The sequence below is a fragment of the Aplysia californica genome, unplaced genomic scaffold, assembly GCF_000002075.1.
Source record: "Aplysia californica isolate F4 #8 unplaced genomic scaffold, AplCal3.0 scaffold02066, whole genome shotgun sequence".
Classification (NCBI taxonomy): Eukaryota; Metazoa; Mollusca; class Gastropoda; order Aplysiida; family Aplysiidae; genus Aplysia; species Aplysia californica.
The window spans coordinates 6,315-18,156 of record NW_004799336.1 but is presented as its reverse complement, the minus strand read 5'-3'; the positions used below and the strand labels follow the sequence as shown (position 1 = coordinate 18,156).

At 40.4% G+C, this 11,842-nt stretch overlaps 1 protein-coding gene across 1 annotated transcript; it reads right to left on the bottom strand.

The window, feature by feature from the left end:
- Positions 1 to 557: 557 nt before the first annotated feature.
- On the bottom strand, positions 558 to 6,757 carry LOC101857856. The gene is made up of 4 exons (XM_005113364.3): positions 6,515 to 6,757; positions 5,438 to 5,441; positions 4,041 to 4,298; positions 558 to 896 (listed from the first exon to the last, which is right to left on the bottom strand). The coding sequence occupies exons 3-4, from the start codon at positions 4,290 to 4,292 to the stop codon at positions 588 to 590; spliced, it is 561 nt and encodes a 186-aa protein (XP_005113421.2). The 5' UTR covers positions 4,293 to 4,298; positions 5,438 to 5,441; positions 6,515 to 6,757; the 3' UTR covers positions 558 to 587.
- Positions 6,758 to 11,842: the final 5,085 nt, after the last annotated feature.

Genomic DNA, 11,842 nt, shown 5'->3' with positions numbered 1-11,842 from the left:
ATAGAGAGAGAGAAAGAATAGAGAGAGAGAAAGAGAGGGAGGGAGTATTTTACTCTAATGAATAAGCCTGTATATTCATGCAAAATTAAATGTAAAGCATCAATAGAGTGGAAATAGAAGGCAAACCATGGTTGCTATTATTCTTCTCGCCATTATTTCAAATATATATATATTATAATTATATTATCATTAGGCTATATCAGACTTGTAGTCCTGAAGTTACAGGTTCAGGGGTTCGAGGCTCAGCTCGGCCGGATACTTCATGGGCAAGGCACTTTACACAAATTTTCCTCACTTCATTTACGTGACAATGGACAGCAAAAGATTTTGTCAGCATGTGAATGTTTGAGCACCGAAAAATGGCGCTTACACTGTATGTTTCCAAGAAAGTTGAGATTATTTCAAAATGCTATCAGATCTGTGGGGGGTTAATAGAGATTGTGCAATGTATACAGCTTGCAATTGAGCGGGAATTTGTGCTATACAAACGCTATGTATCACTGTATTATAATAATTATTCTCTTTAACATTATTTTTACAGCTAATACACGGAACCTTTTGTTTCTGAGCCTGCAGGAAGATCTACATTAATTACTTGGCATTCTTTGGTTCATTGAAAAACTGGCTTGGACTTGCTCCTGCCCTGTAAGCTCTATGCAGATGAGCCTGCCACCATTTTGTGTGTTGTTGGCGATGGTCTGGAAGAGATGCTGGATATCTGTCACAACGTCAGAACGCGTCGTGATGAAACCATTCCACACGATTTGCGGCTGGATGACAGACTTCTCAATTTTCAGCTGATACCCCTGATTTGAGGGTGCCGATGGATAGCGGCAGTAAATTCCTTGAAAAGGCATCATCACATCCCTGCTGAAAAGGCCCCCAGTTCTTTGAACCTATTTGGAATGAGAGCACAATGGAAAAATGGTCAAGGAATATTTTTTCGGGCCTATGGATGAACCCTGATCTGATTTGCATAGAATCTGATTTTTTTCTTGAATTTTGTTTCCACTGATGTTTTTTTTTGCTTGTATGTGCAATACAAAAATGGTCAAATTCAAAGGAAATAGACAATCTTTTTCTTCTTCTCCTGCATTCCCCTGTACAGATTGATAACACCGCCAGGAACCTTTTGACAGACCAACCCCTAATCACCCATTGGTTATACCCCAGCTGAAAGAAATAAATTGTGACTCTCCAACTGAGAAAGAAAACCTTGAAGCAATGGAAAAAGTAAAAGAAAAGACAGCAGGACCTGACTACTTACTGCCCAAGGCACTAAAAGTAAAAGATGATAAGTATGCACATCAGTAGAAATCATGCACCAGCTTTTTTAAAAGATTTGGACTACAGAAGAATTTCCCTATGACTTAAAAGAAGACCACCTTATTAAGCTCCAGAAGAAGGGAGATCCGAATTCTTGTGGAAAAGTTTCACTGCCATCAATACCAGGAAAAATATTCAACAGGATTCTTCTGGAGTGCATGAAAGAAATACATGGATGTACATCTCAGTGAAAACCATGTATGGTTCAGACAAAACTGTTCATGTGTCACCAGACAATGACCTTGATAATTATGGCAGAGCAATCTTTCGGAAAAATATGTCCACAAAATATACTTTCACAAACCTATACCTAATCAAACTGGAGCTGCAAGTGCCTCACCTCTACAAAAATTTGCATACAACAACAAAAACTATGAATATAACAGAAATTTTCTACGAATCTGGAGAAGCACATAGAATGAAAAATAATGTTTGTAAAAATACAGTCCCACCTGCCTTAACGGAAACCTGTATAAAACGGAAACATGTCTTAACGGAATCTCTCCGCTCCCCCCTTGATATATTCCTCTTTCATTACCTGTATAAAACGGAAACCTGTCCAACACCGAAACGGAAACAAAAATCCGCTCCCTTCCGAGAGAAAGAAAGAAAATGTTTTGCCCGCTCGGCACTGATCTGAAACAAAACTTGCAAGTTTGGTTCTGCCTACTCTAAACTTAACACCATTAACCCCCACCCTTTCCATCCCCCCTAAATTCCCCTGTCTAAGGCTAAATTTTTTTCTGGCTCCCTTGCGATTCCGTCTTACACAGGTTCCACTGTACAGTCAAACTTGTCCAAGCCAACCACTCTTTGTCCAGGATTAACTTGTCATCTTAACAGACCTGTCAACCCCTCCATGACCAAAAGTAGTAGTTTTCCTCTGAATCCTCCCTAAAAATCCGAGTTTGGGGTAAAAAAAATCAGTCTCCAGAACCCCAATAGATTGGTTACGAATCGATTACAGCAAGTAAATGTGTATTGCACATACAGTCGAACCTGTGTAAGACGGAATCACAAGGGAGCCAGAAAAAAACTCCGTCTTAGACAGGGGAATTTAGGGGGAGATTGGGGGGTGGGGGGGGGGGGGGTTCAAAGGCCCAGCTGGTGGGACCAAGATTCACTTGTCCAATCGGCAAGCAGTGGTCAAAACTTCACACCTCTCAATTGCTATCCTGTCTGATAGTGACATACGTCAGTCTTACCACCAGTGCTTGTCTTTTATAGGACCACTGTTTGACCTATTAAAAACGGAAACGTTTGAACATCTCCTTTGCTTCCACCCTTAGCCCCACCCACCGGTGTAACAAGCACAGTCAATCAATGCCACCCCTCACTGCCATCATGTAACAACGATTCGAGGAACTCTTTTCTCGGCAGGCATTAGTCAATCTAATTTCACACCTCTGGCTTCTGGCTACCAAAGAAGGTTTCCAAAGAGGCTCGCTACTCAAGCACTCTCACGGGAAGTCGTGAGATTTCACACCCACACTACCCTGACCATCTGCATCGCTCAGGGCTCACATGATGGGGTAACATCTACACCCAAATTGCACCCCTACTCCCCTTCCTCGCCCAGCGGCATGACCATGGTGTTAAGTTTAGAGCCGACAGAACCAAACTTACGAGTTTTGTTGCAAATCAGGGCTGAGCAGGCAAAGCATTTTCCGTCTTAGACAGGTGAAACCCTCGGAAGGGAGAGAATTTTTCTTTCCGTTTCCGCGTTGGACAAGTTTCCGTTTTATACAGGTAATTAAAGAGGAATATATCAAGGGGGAAGCAGGGAAATTCCGTTAAGACAGGTTTCCATTTTATACAGGTTTCCGTTAAGGCAGGTTCGACTGTACATGCAAAAAAAAAGAAGTGAATTTTCACATCAATTACTATAAGTTCCATACTACCGGTGGAAACAGAATTCAAGAAAAAAATCAGATTCTATGCAAATCAGATCAGGGTTCTTCCATAGGCCAAAAAAAAAAAATCTAAGGCTTTCGATCTATCGGAATGCTTGGCATCTCAGTCTTTTAAAATAAGTGGTCCTCTTGGACAGTGGCATTATAATATTGAGCAATGCAAGGGATAAAAAGCAGGAAGTGGTCGTTTGTACAGGTGATTGTCTTGGACAGATGGTAGTTGGAGCATGTTAAACTGTACTATAATGATCTTGTCACAGCAAAGATGATGAAATTGATGTGATAATGATGATGATTATGTTTTCTTTTTAATTGGCCCCTTGGCCTGGTTGGCACTGAGTCACTCCGTCTAGTCAGGTAACTACATGTAACTTTAAGACCCTCTTTGTAAGGCCCATTTCCCTGCTATTATTAAGCGCCCATTTAGTTTTACTCTCAGTTGCTTCATCAGGAAGCCCTAGAGGCCAAATGTTGAGCTGTTTCAATAAAACAAATTGTAAACATTTTATATTTTTATATTATTTTGTATGAAAATCAAGCAAGACTCTTCCCCCTACTCTGCTTTCAAAACAATAATGATGATGATGATGATGATGATAATGAAAATAAAGAAAATGATGACGACAATGATGATGATTATGATAATGAAAGTTATCAACTGTGTTAGTATAGGCATTTTTGTTTTTATATACGGTATCCCTCCAGACTTTCGAGGGACAAGACATACTCCAAATTCCCATTCTTTGTTTGCAATTGCTAAAGTTTTCCGCTATATCGCATCATCTGATCATTGAAACTTACCTGACCAGGGATATGGTAAAAAGAAAGCAGCCTGAAACCTTGGGCATAAGGCTGGGCTAGGACAGGATAGTAAGCATCTACGTTGCTTGTCACCATAGAGTTTGACATGAACCCGAAACTGACTTGTGCGGACATTGTTACGTTCGTGTTGATAAAACAGTATTCAGCTGACGGCCCATGATATGGAGGCTCATACTGCGGCTGTGGGGGTGTTTTCGACAACACTTGCCCTTTGGAGTTGGAGCCTCCCATATTCGCCTGAAATATACACAACATACAATCTTGGTAAATTTTTACTTTCACTCCCCCACACAGATGCACTGCTTTAGGGGTCAAACGGCAATAATTATAGCTGAAGATCACACAAATGGCTACTAAAACTGTCACATATCAAATTAATGGTTTTCAAAAAAATTTCAAACTTAATTTAATTGCAAATCATCAAATTATGGATGAAAATTGGGGCCCCAACCATCCCCTCGATTTTTGTTTACCCCCCCCCCCCCCCCCCGAAACCCCCAGATTGGTCCAAAGTGCCACTAAGCAAATCGGCATTGTGGTAATAGGCCTATAGTTTAATTACCAATAGTTCTAATGAAAACAATCAAATATTTCAATTGAAAAACTATTAATTTCGGAAGGATATAAACGTAAAACGGATAAAAATTAAAAAGCAAAGGGCTATTTACAAAACCTGAGCATGAGACGGTAGTGAAAGTAAAAGAATACCATAATAATTTAAATTTATAATCAAATTATGCAAGTGGCTATTCTCCGGCATCGCGGCGGTCAATAGATTGATGTCTACTCTCCGGCGTCATGTACAGTTGCACATGCATATATGTCCCTTCTCCTCAGCTTTCCATCTCCCCTGTCAGCACGTTTTATGGCTATTAGTGAACTGTTGCAACTGAGTTTAGCGCCAGATGTGCTTTCTTGTACATCTGGTTGTGACTGACAGTTGTTGGTGCTGTCACCTCTGACACCGAAATTCCTCCTCCTTCCGTCACTAGAGCTTTCATTGAGTAGTGGCTGCGAGTCCACTATATGGTGAATCGCATTTTGAAGAAATGCTGACCCTGGTGAGTGTTTGTGTGCAAGGCCTTAATGTGCCGAAAGGGGAAATGGAAAGCTGTGGAGAAGCGACACGTGCAACTATACGTGACGCAGGACAATAGCCATCAATTGACTGAATAGCCACTTGCTTAAATTATACCCACCTAACATAATATGAATTTCATTACACTGGTGTTACATACACAAGCCTAGATTGTGGACACCACTGTATTTTGTTCACATTATCATTACCTCTAAACAGTTACTACGCACGCCTCATATGACCTTCTATTGTTGCAAGCGCCATAAGACAATTACCAAAGTAAAGCAACAACAACAACAAAATAGTACTATAGATCTAGATCTAGATCAGATATGTAGATCTAGATCTAGATCTACTACAAAGTTAACTTGAGTCATGGAAAAATATAAGGCCAGCTCTATTTCTCCGAACGTTCGGGAAAATAAACTTGAACTCTATTTCTACGAACGGTTGCCGTTTCCAAGATTTCTTGTTGATAATAAGCGAATGGAGTGGCCCGTGTGTGTGTGCCGTGTGTGTGAGGGTCCCAACCTTTTACATGAAGGATTTTAGTTTTTGCTGGGAGACTAAATGTGAAATAGGTTACTGCCTAGGTTAAGCAGTCTTGTTTTCTCGCAGTAACCTTTTGAAGGTATTTTCAAATGAAATATCGGGAACGTTAACCACAACTGAAGTATCTGAATATTCAGACATTTAAAAATCTCTAGCTCTAGAAATTGAATTCCATGCAAAATAATGCTTCTTAGATTCCCAGTCCACCCAGAATGGCAGAATGAAAGGATGACGCCTAAATCTCGCCCAAAAATCTCGAGATTGGAAACCGTTCTCTGAGAAATAGAGTTCAACTTTATTTTCCCGAACGTTCGGAGAAATAATCACTTCGAAAATATAATTAAAATTTGATGTTAAAAAATAAGCCGGCACTATTTCTCCGAACGTTCGGGAAAATAAAGCTGGGCACTATTTCTTCAAACGTTCAGGAAAATAAAGCTGGGCACTATTTCTCCGAACACTCTGAAATATCATCCTTTCCCCCAAATTTCGGATATTATATAGAGATCTATAATTATAGTATGGGCCTACCAAAGATTGTTCGTATACAATATGGTTCAATCGGTCCAAAAAATGTCCGCCGTAAATATTTATATAAAGAAATGCTACAATTCCAAACAGTTTTTCGCTATAGATATGACGTGTTGCCTATGAAAGGTGCTGCTTTTAAACGTAATGTGTTGTGTTCACTCCTGTGCTGTCTAGATCTAGATCTACGGAGGGTTATTGATAACGACACATAGAACTGGCATCTGCGTTTGTCACTGCTGCGACCAATGTACTGACACTGGCAAGCCCCTTAATGTGTGTGATTCCATAATTTATATAAATTTTGATCCAAGAACGAGGGGACTGCTTTTTTCACCGCCTGCTGTGTACATGTAGAACAGAAAGCTGGACTTTGTGATCTTATTTCATTGCCTCATCATTTTATACAAAGAAAGTATTGTGCAATGAACTGTGTGGAACTTGGGATTTCCAAAGTGGTAAGATTTGTAAAATTTAGTCTCTCGTTCTCCCTTGGCCTCGCCTATTTTTTGCATTTTTATCGCAGTTAGTGAACACAGCCAAAGAGGTTAACCTCTTTTGATCACCAATGAAACAGAGACTTAAAATTCAAATGAAAACTTATGTCAGTTTGATCGAATTTTGCACAAAGTTTTAGATCTAAAATAATTTAATAAATCTTTTCTTTATAAGAAAATGACTGTTGTAGATTTGAAGACAAGCAGCATATGAAGCCAAGAAAAAAAATGACAATTTGTTAACGCCAACTTGGCAATAAACAAAACTCTTCTGTGCAAGAGATAAAAAAAAGAAGAAGCAAGCGACCCAAGCGAGGTAACCCTAGCCTAACCCACCGAAGTCCCAATTAATTCAGTATTTTTTTTTCGGCTTGTCGATGTTACGAATATACCGAGAAGTGAGAAGCCACAAGGACAGGACCTCCCAATTTCTGAGGAAAAAAAGTTGATTAGGAAACTACTTCTCGTGTAGCATGCAATGGAGTTGCCACTTTTCTTGTGACTTTGCTGTCTTGTACCAATTTCAATTGAGCATTGACATTGTGAGGTGAGTTTGTACAAACAAAAGAAAGGGCAGGGGCAATCCATTGTTTACTTTTTCGCGTTTAATTCCGGCCTCGCTTAGATCTAGATCTAGAATCTAGATATATAGAATAGATCTAGATCTAGCCGAAGGCCACCTCTATTCTCACCCGGAGTGAGAATAGTGCAGGCGAGTCTTGTGGCTATTCTCACCCGGTGCGCGTTCACCAAATTTTGCGTTCACCCTAAACCACAGAATTCTACACTGTGATAACAGAAAAATTGTAGATTTCTGTGCCGTGAACAAACGTTCCATTACAACTGTAGCCTACTAAAAGCGTACAATTTTGTCTGTGGGCAGTGGAGAGAGAGAGAGAAAGAGAGAGAGGAGTAGCGCGAGAATTTCCGGGCAAAACAAAATGGCGACCCGCGTAGTTCGGCTCGATTCGAAAAGTTAAATAGCCGTAGCATCTTTGTAGACAACCAAATTAATTTACTTTTGTGTTTTAACATCATTTTTTAACTTTGTTTTGGTCAATTTGATCGTCCACACCGATAGACAGTATTCAGAAAGAGAGAGAGAGAAGAGGGGAGGAGTTGATCTTGCGAGAACTTCCGGGCGGGTGAGAATAGCCACTTTCCTGGCCGAAACTCTATGCATCTCCCACTGATTCAAAATAACTTTGCGCTGGAGTTAATAATACTATTAATACGTAAGGCCGTCATTATTCGAACTCAAATCCGAATAAAACTTTTTTTCATATTCGGACTCAAGTCCGAATAAAAAAATTTCATACGAATATGAAAAAATGTTATTCGGACACGGGTCCAGAAAAAAGGAAGTGGGGAAGATTGAAGAATACCGGACCACTCGTACATTATTGCGCGAGAAAGTGGGGCGGAGGAGGGGGGGTTCAGGGGGGTCTCCCCCCTGACAAAATTTTGAATAGATCTACCGGTCCGAGATTCTCCATTGAGAGATATTAAAAACGGGAAAATCATAAATTCCTAAGGTTGAGACATAGGCAAAGTCAGTCCGCTGGTCCGCTATTCTTCAATCTTACCAGGAAGTGTCTTCATTCTATAGATCTAACGTTCAGTGCTTCCAATTTTTTTTTAGTTTCCCCCACACCTTGTCTGCCGATCCGATCTACCTCTCACCCCGGGTGAGACTTGCCAGCGTAGGCTATTTTCACCGGTGTGAAACAAGACCTGTTTTTCCTAATTTTGAATGATTTTGGAATACTTTCTATCAGTGTGGATGATCAAATTGATAAAACTCAAATAAAAGCCAAGAAAAAATTACGTTATAGCACTAAAGTAAGCTAATTTGATCGTCTTCAAAGATTCTATGGCTATTTCACTTTTTGAATCAAGCCGAACTACGCGGGTTGCCATTTTGTTTTGCCCGGAAGTTCTCGCAAGATCTACTCCTCCCCCCTCTCTCTCTCTCTCTTAATACTGTCTATCGGTGCGGACGATCAAATTGACCAAAACGAAGTTTAAAAATGATGTTAAAACACAAAAGTAAATTAATTTGGTCGTCTACAAAGATGCTACGGCTGTTTAACTCTCCGAATCGAGCCGAACAACGCGGGTCGCCATTTTATTTTGCCCTGAAGTTCTTGCGCTACTTCTCTCTCTCTCTCTCTTTCTCTCTCTCCACTGCCCACAGACAAAATTGCATGCTTTTAGGCTAACACTAACAGTAGTAATAGATCGTTTTATAAGATAGAGATCATAGCTAAAGAGAGAGAGTGTAGAATTCTGTGGTTCAGGGTGAACGCTTAACTGGTTGGCCGAGACTATACTTAACGGTGAACGCCTACCGGGTGAGAATAGCCAAAAGACTCGCCTGCGCTATTCTCACCCGGGGTGAGAATAGAGGTGGCCTTCGTTCAAATACACAAGCCTGTGTCATCTCGATTGTTTACCAAGAAAAAGTTGTGTTGCTGTGTAGAGCCGAGCATACGGCAACTTTTGATTCCATAGACCAGCGCACAATTCATTACGTAGATCTACGTCAAGACTAGCTTATTATTGTAATAATGATCAGTTGGGGGGGGGGTCTGGCACGTATGCGACGTTCAACGCCCGGACCGATAGCGCCTCCTCCTCCCTTCCCCGACACGCGCACACAGCCACACGTGTGCAGGCCGCCCGTCGGACCCCGACACACGCTGATGGGCCATCTTTAATTGCTTCTGATAAACCTCTTGACAAATAAACATTTATTAGAAGCGCTTTAACTTTTCAGGCCGGCCTCAAATTCTTCACAAAATAAAAACTCGGCTCCGGCACAATTTAACGCCATTTTTGCCCGAAGTGATCCCGGTCTCTACCCAGCCTGATGCGAGTCACGAGTGAGGCAGGACAGGAAGCCGGAGTCACAAGTCACAGGAAGTCGGATGTGATGTTATGCTGGACAAGAATCAAGAGTCCGAAAAACATTTTTTCATATTCGGACTCGAGTCCGAATAGTCACTTCGAATACGTTGACCACGCAATTTCATCATTTTAGGTAGAAATCTACTTAACCCTGGATAAGTGCCAGCGTTTTACCAGAAGTAACCCGCCAAAAATGCCCCGCCGCCACGGCCAATCAGTTTTAAACGTGGGGGTTTGGCGGGGGGGAATACGCTGAGATACTTGCTACTGAAAAATGGCCATTTACGGCTCAACAGATGGTAAAAGCATATATTTTCTTTAAGCTGATAGAATGAGCCATTCAAAAATGATCAGCAATCAAATAAATACAAACAAAGCCCAGAACGCGATAGACTCAACAATTAGTACATCAGCACGGCGAAACAAGTGTTATAACACATAGCGTGTAGTCACTCAGCGGGACCGCGTCACTTTATTGATCGATATCTCGGCCAAGAGACGCTCTACGGGGTCAAGATAACTTGCAAAGTCATTGGTCACTATTTATAACTTTGGCCTGCAATTGACTACGTCATTTTCCATATAAGGAATACTGGAATTTTCCATTGAAAAGGGTCAGCGTCTATGCCCTTTATATAGGGCCTGCGTGCTTCCCGGTCGAAGTAGGTGCGCGCTTCCCGGGTAGCCCGGCTCACACCCTTTGTATAGAGGGCCTGCGCGCTTCCAGGGTTAGCTAACATACTGGCTTAATAGTTAAATAGGCCTACCGTCCTTACTGGTTTTTATGGCCAATGAGTGTAATATTTCATGATAGAGTTCAGAGTGGTCGCTCGTTACGGAAGTCCTCCCCAGAATTAAACGCGAAAAAGTAAACAATTACCAGGGCAGGCGCTATTTGCAACTCCGTGTTCTGAATGGCTGTCGGTTATTCCCACCCGGGGTGAAAATAGAAATATAATTTTATTCTCACCCGAATATCCATTTTATTCTCTCGCGGGGTGAGAATATTATATATCAAGGTATTCTCACCCTGGGTGAGAATAAAATGAATATTATTCTCACCCGGTCTGAGAATGCAGTAGATTTTTTGGTCTACCTGGGTGTTGAGAACGATGATAGAAAATAATTTGTGAATTGTAAGAGAGTTCCCCAGAGCGCTGGCCGATTTTTCTAGGTTCCCGCGGGGATTGTTATTGTTTCATTTTTTAAAATCTCGAGTTGAGAGTATGCACGCATATCTTCACCGAAACCCTAGACAAGTGTTAATATATTATAAATTCAGAAAGGAATTCACTTGCCAGAGTAGTATGTTTTGAAAAATAATAGCCTTTTAACTGAAAGCTGTTTAATGAAATAATGTTAGTAATACTCTTGTAGTTTGTCATTGTAATGTTGGAATTGGTATTTGTTTACAACACAAAAAAACATGTTTAGTTGTTATCCCTAGCAGAACCCACGATTATTTTTAAGGAACGTAGTGCCTTGACCCTAGGCTTATTTTTTTCTTAATTTTGATTGGTTAAACCATTCAAGAGTAAAATTTTCCATTATAGAACTAATAAATTAATACTGTAGCAACAAAAGGTGACGCTATTTGGTCAAATTACTTTTAATCTCCTTGTTTTCCCCCTAATCGACAATAGTCGCCTCCCGCGCTCGAGAGCAGGCCCGCCCGTTGGCGATTTTAGTCGCCTCGTGCACTCAGCGGAGTGAGAGAGGGAGGCGAGTTTTGTCCAGGGTTGGTGATTTTTTTTTTTTTTAATAAAAATTTTAAAAATCAATTTTTTAAATTTAAAAATCAGATTTTAAAAATTTAAATCGGATTTTATTTTTAAAATTTTTTTTTTTTAATGTCAACACAGTTTGGTATTTTTGGTGGCTAAAAGTATGTTCTTTTAGTGCAAAATGCATTGTCTTTATTTTAACTAATGATTAATTTAAGCAACTGCAAAAGAAAGCCTTAATCTGCTATATCAGTGAATTATGGCTACAGACAACAATAAAAAAAGAAGAAAATGTCAGTTTAAAAGGAGGGGGGGGCGGGGCGTAATTATGCTTAGATAAACTTGCATTTTATTACAGTGTGTGTGTGTGTGTGCGTGCGCTTGTGTTTGTCTAAAAAGAAAGAAAAAATGCTAACTTCAATTATTTTTAAAAAGTAAATTGAATACTGTATTATTTTACTACTTACAGTGACAGGGGGGAAAGCAGACTTT

Bases quoted from the DNA above. Each gene is read 5' to 3' on its own strand.
- LOC101857856 (XM_005113364.3), bottom strand. From the start codon at position 4,292: ATGGGAGGCTCCAACTCCAAAGGGCAAGTGTTGTCGAAAACACCCCCA. The intron at 897-4,040 runs GTAAGTTTCAAT...CATTCCAAATAG, and splicing joins TTTACCATATCCCTGGTCAG to GTTCAAAGAACTGGGGGCCT.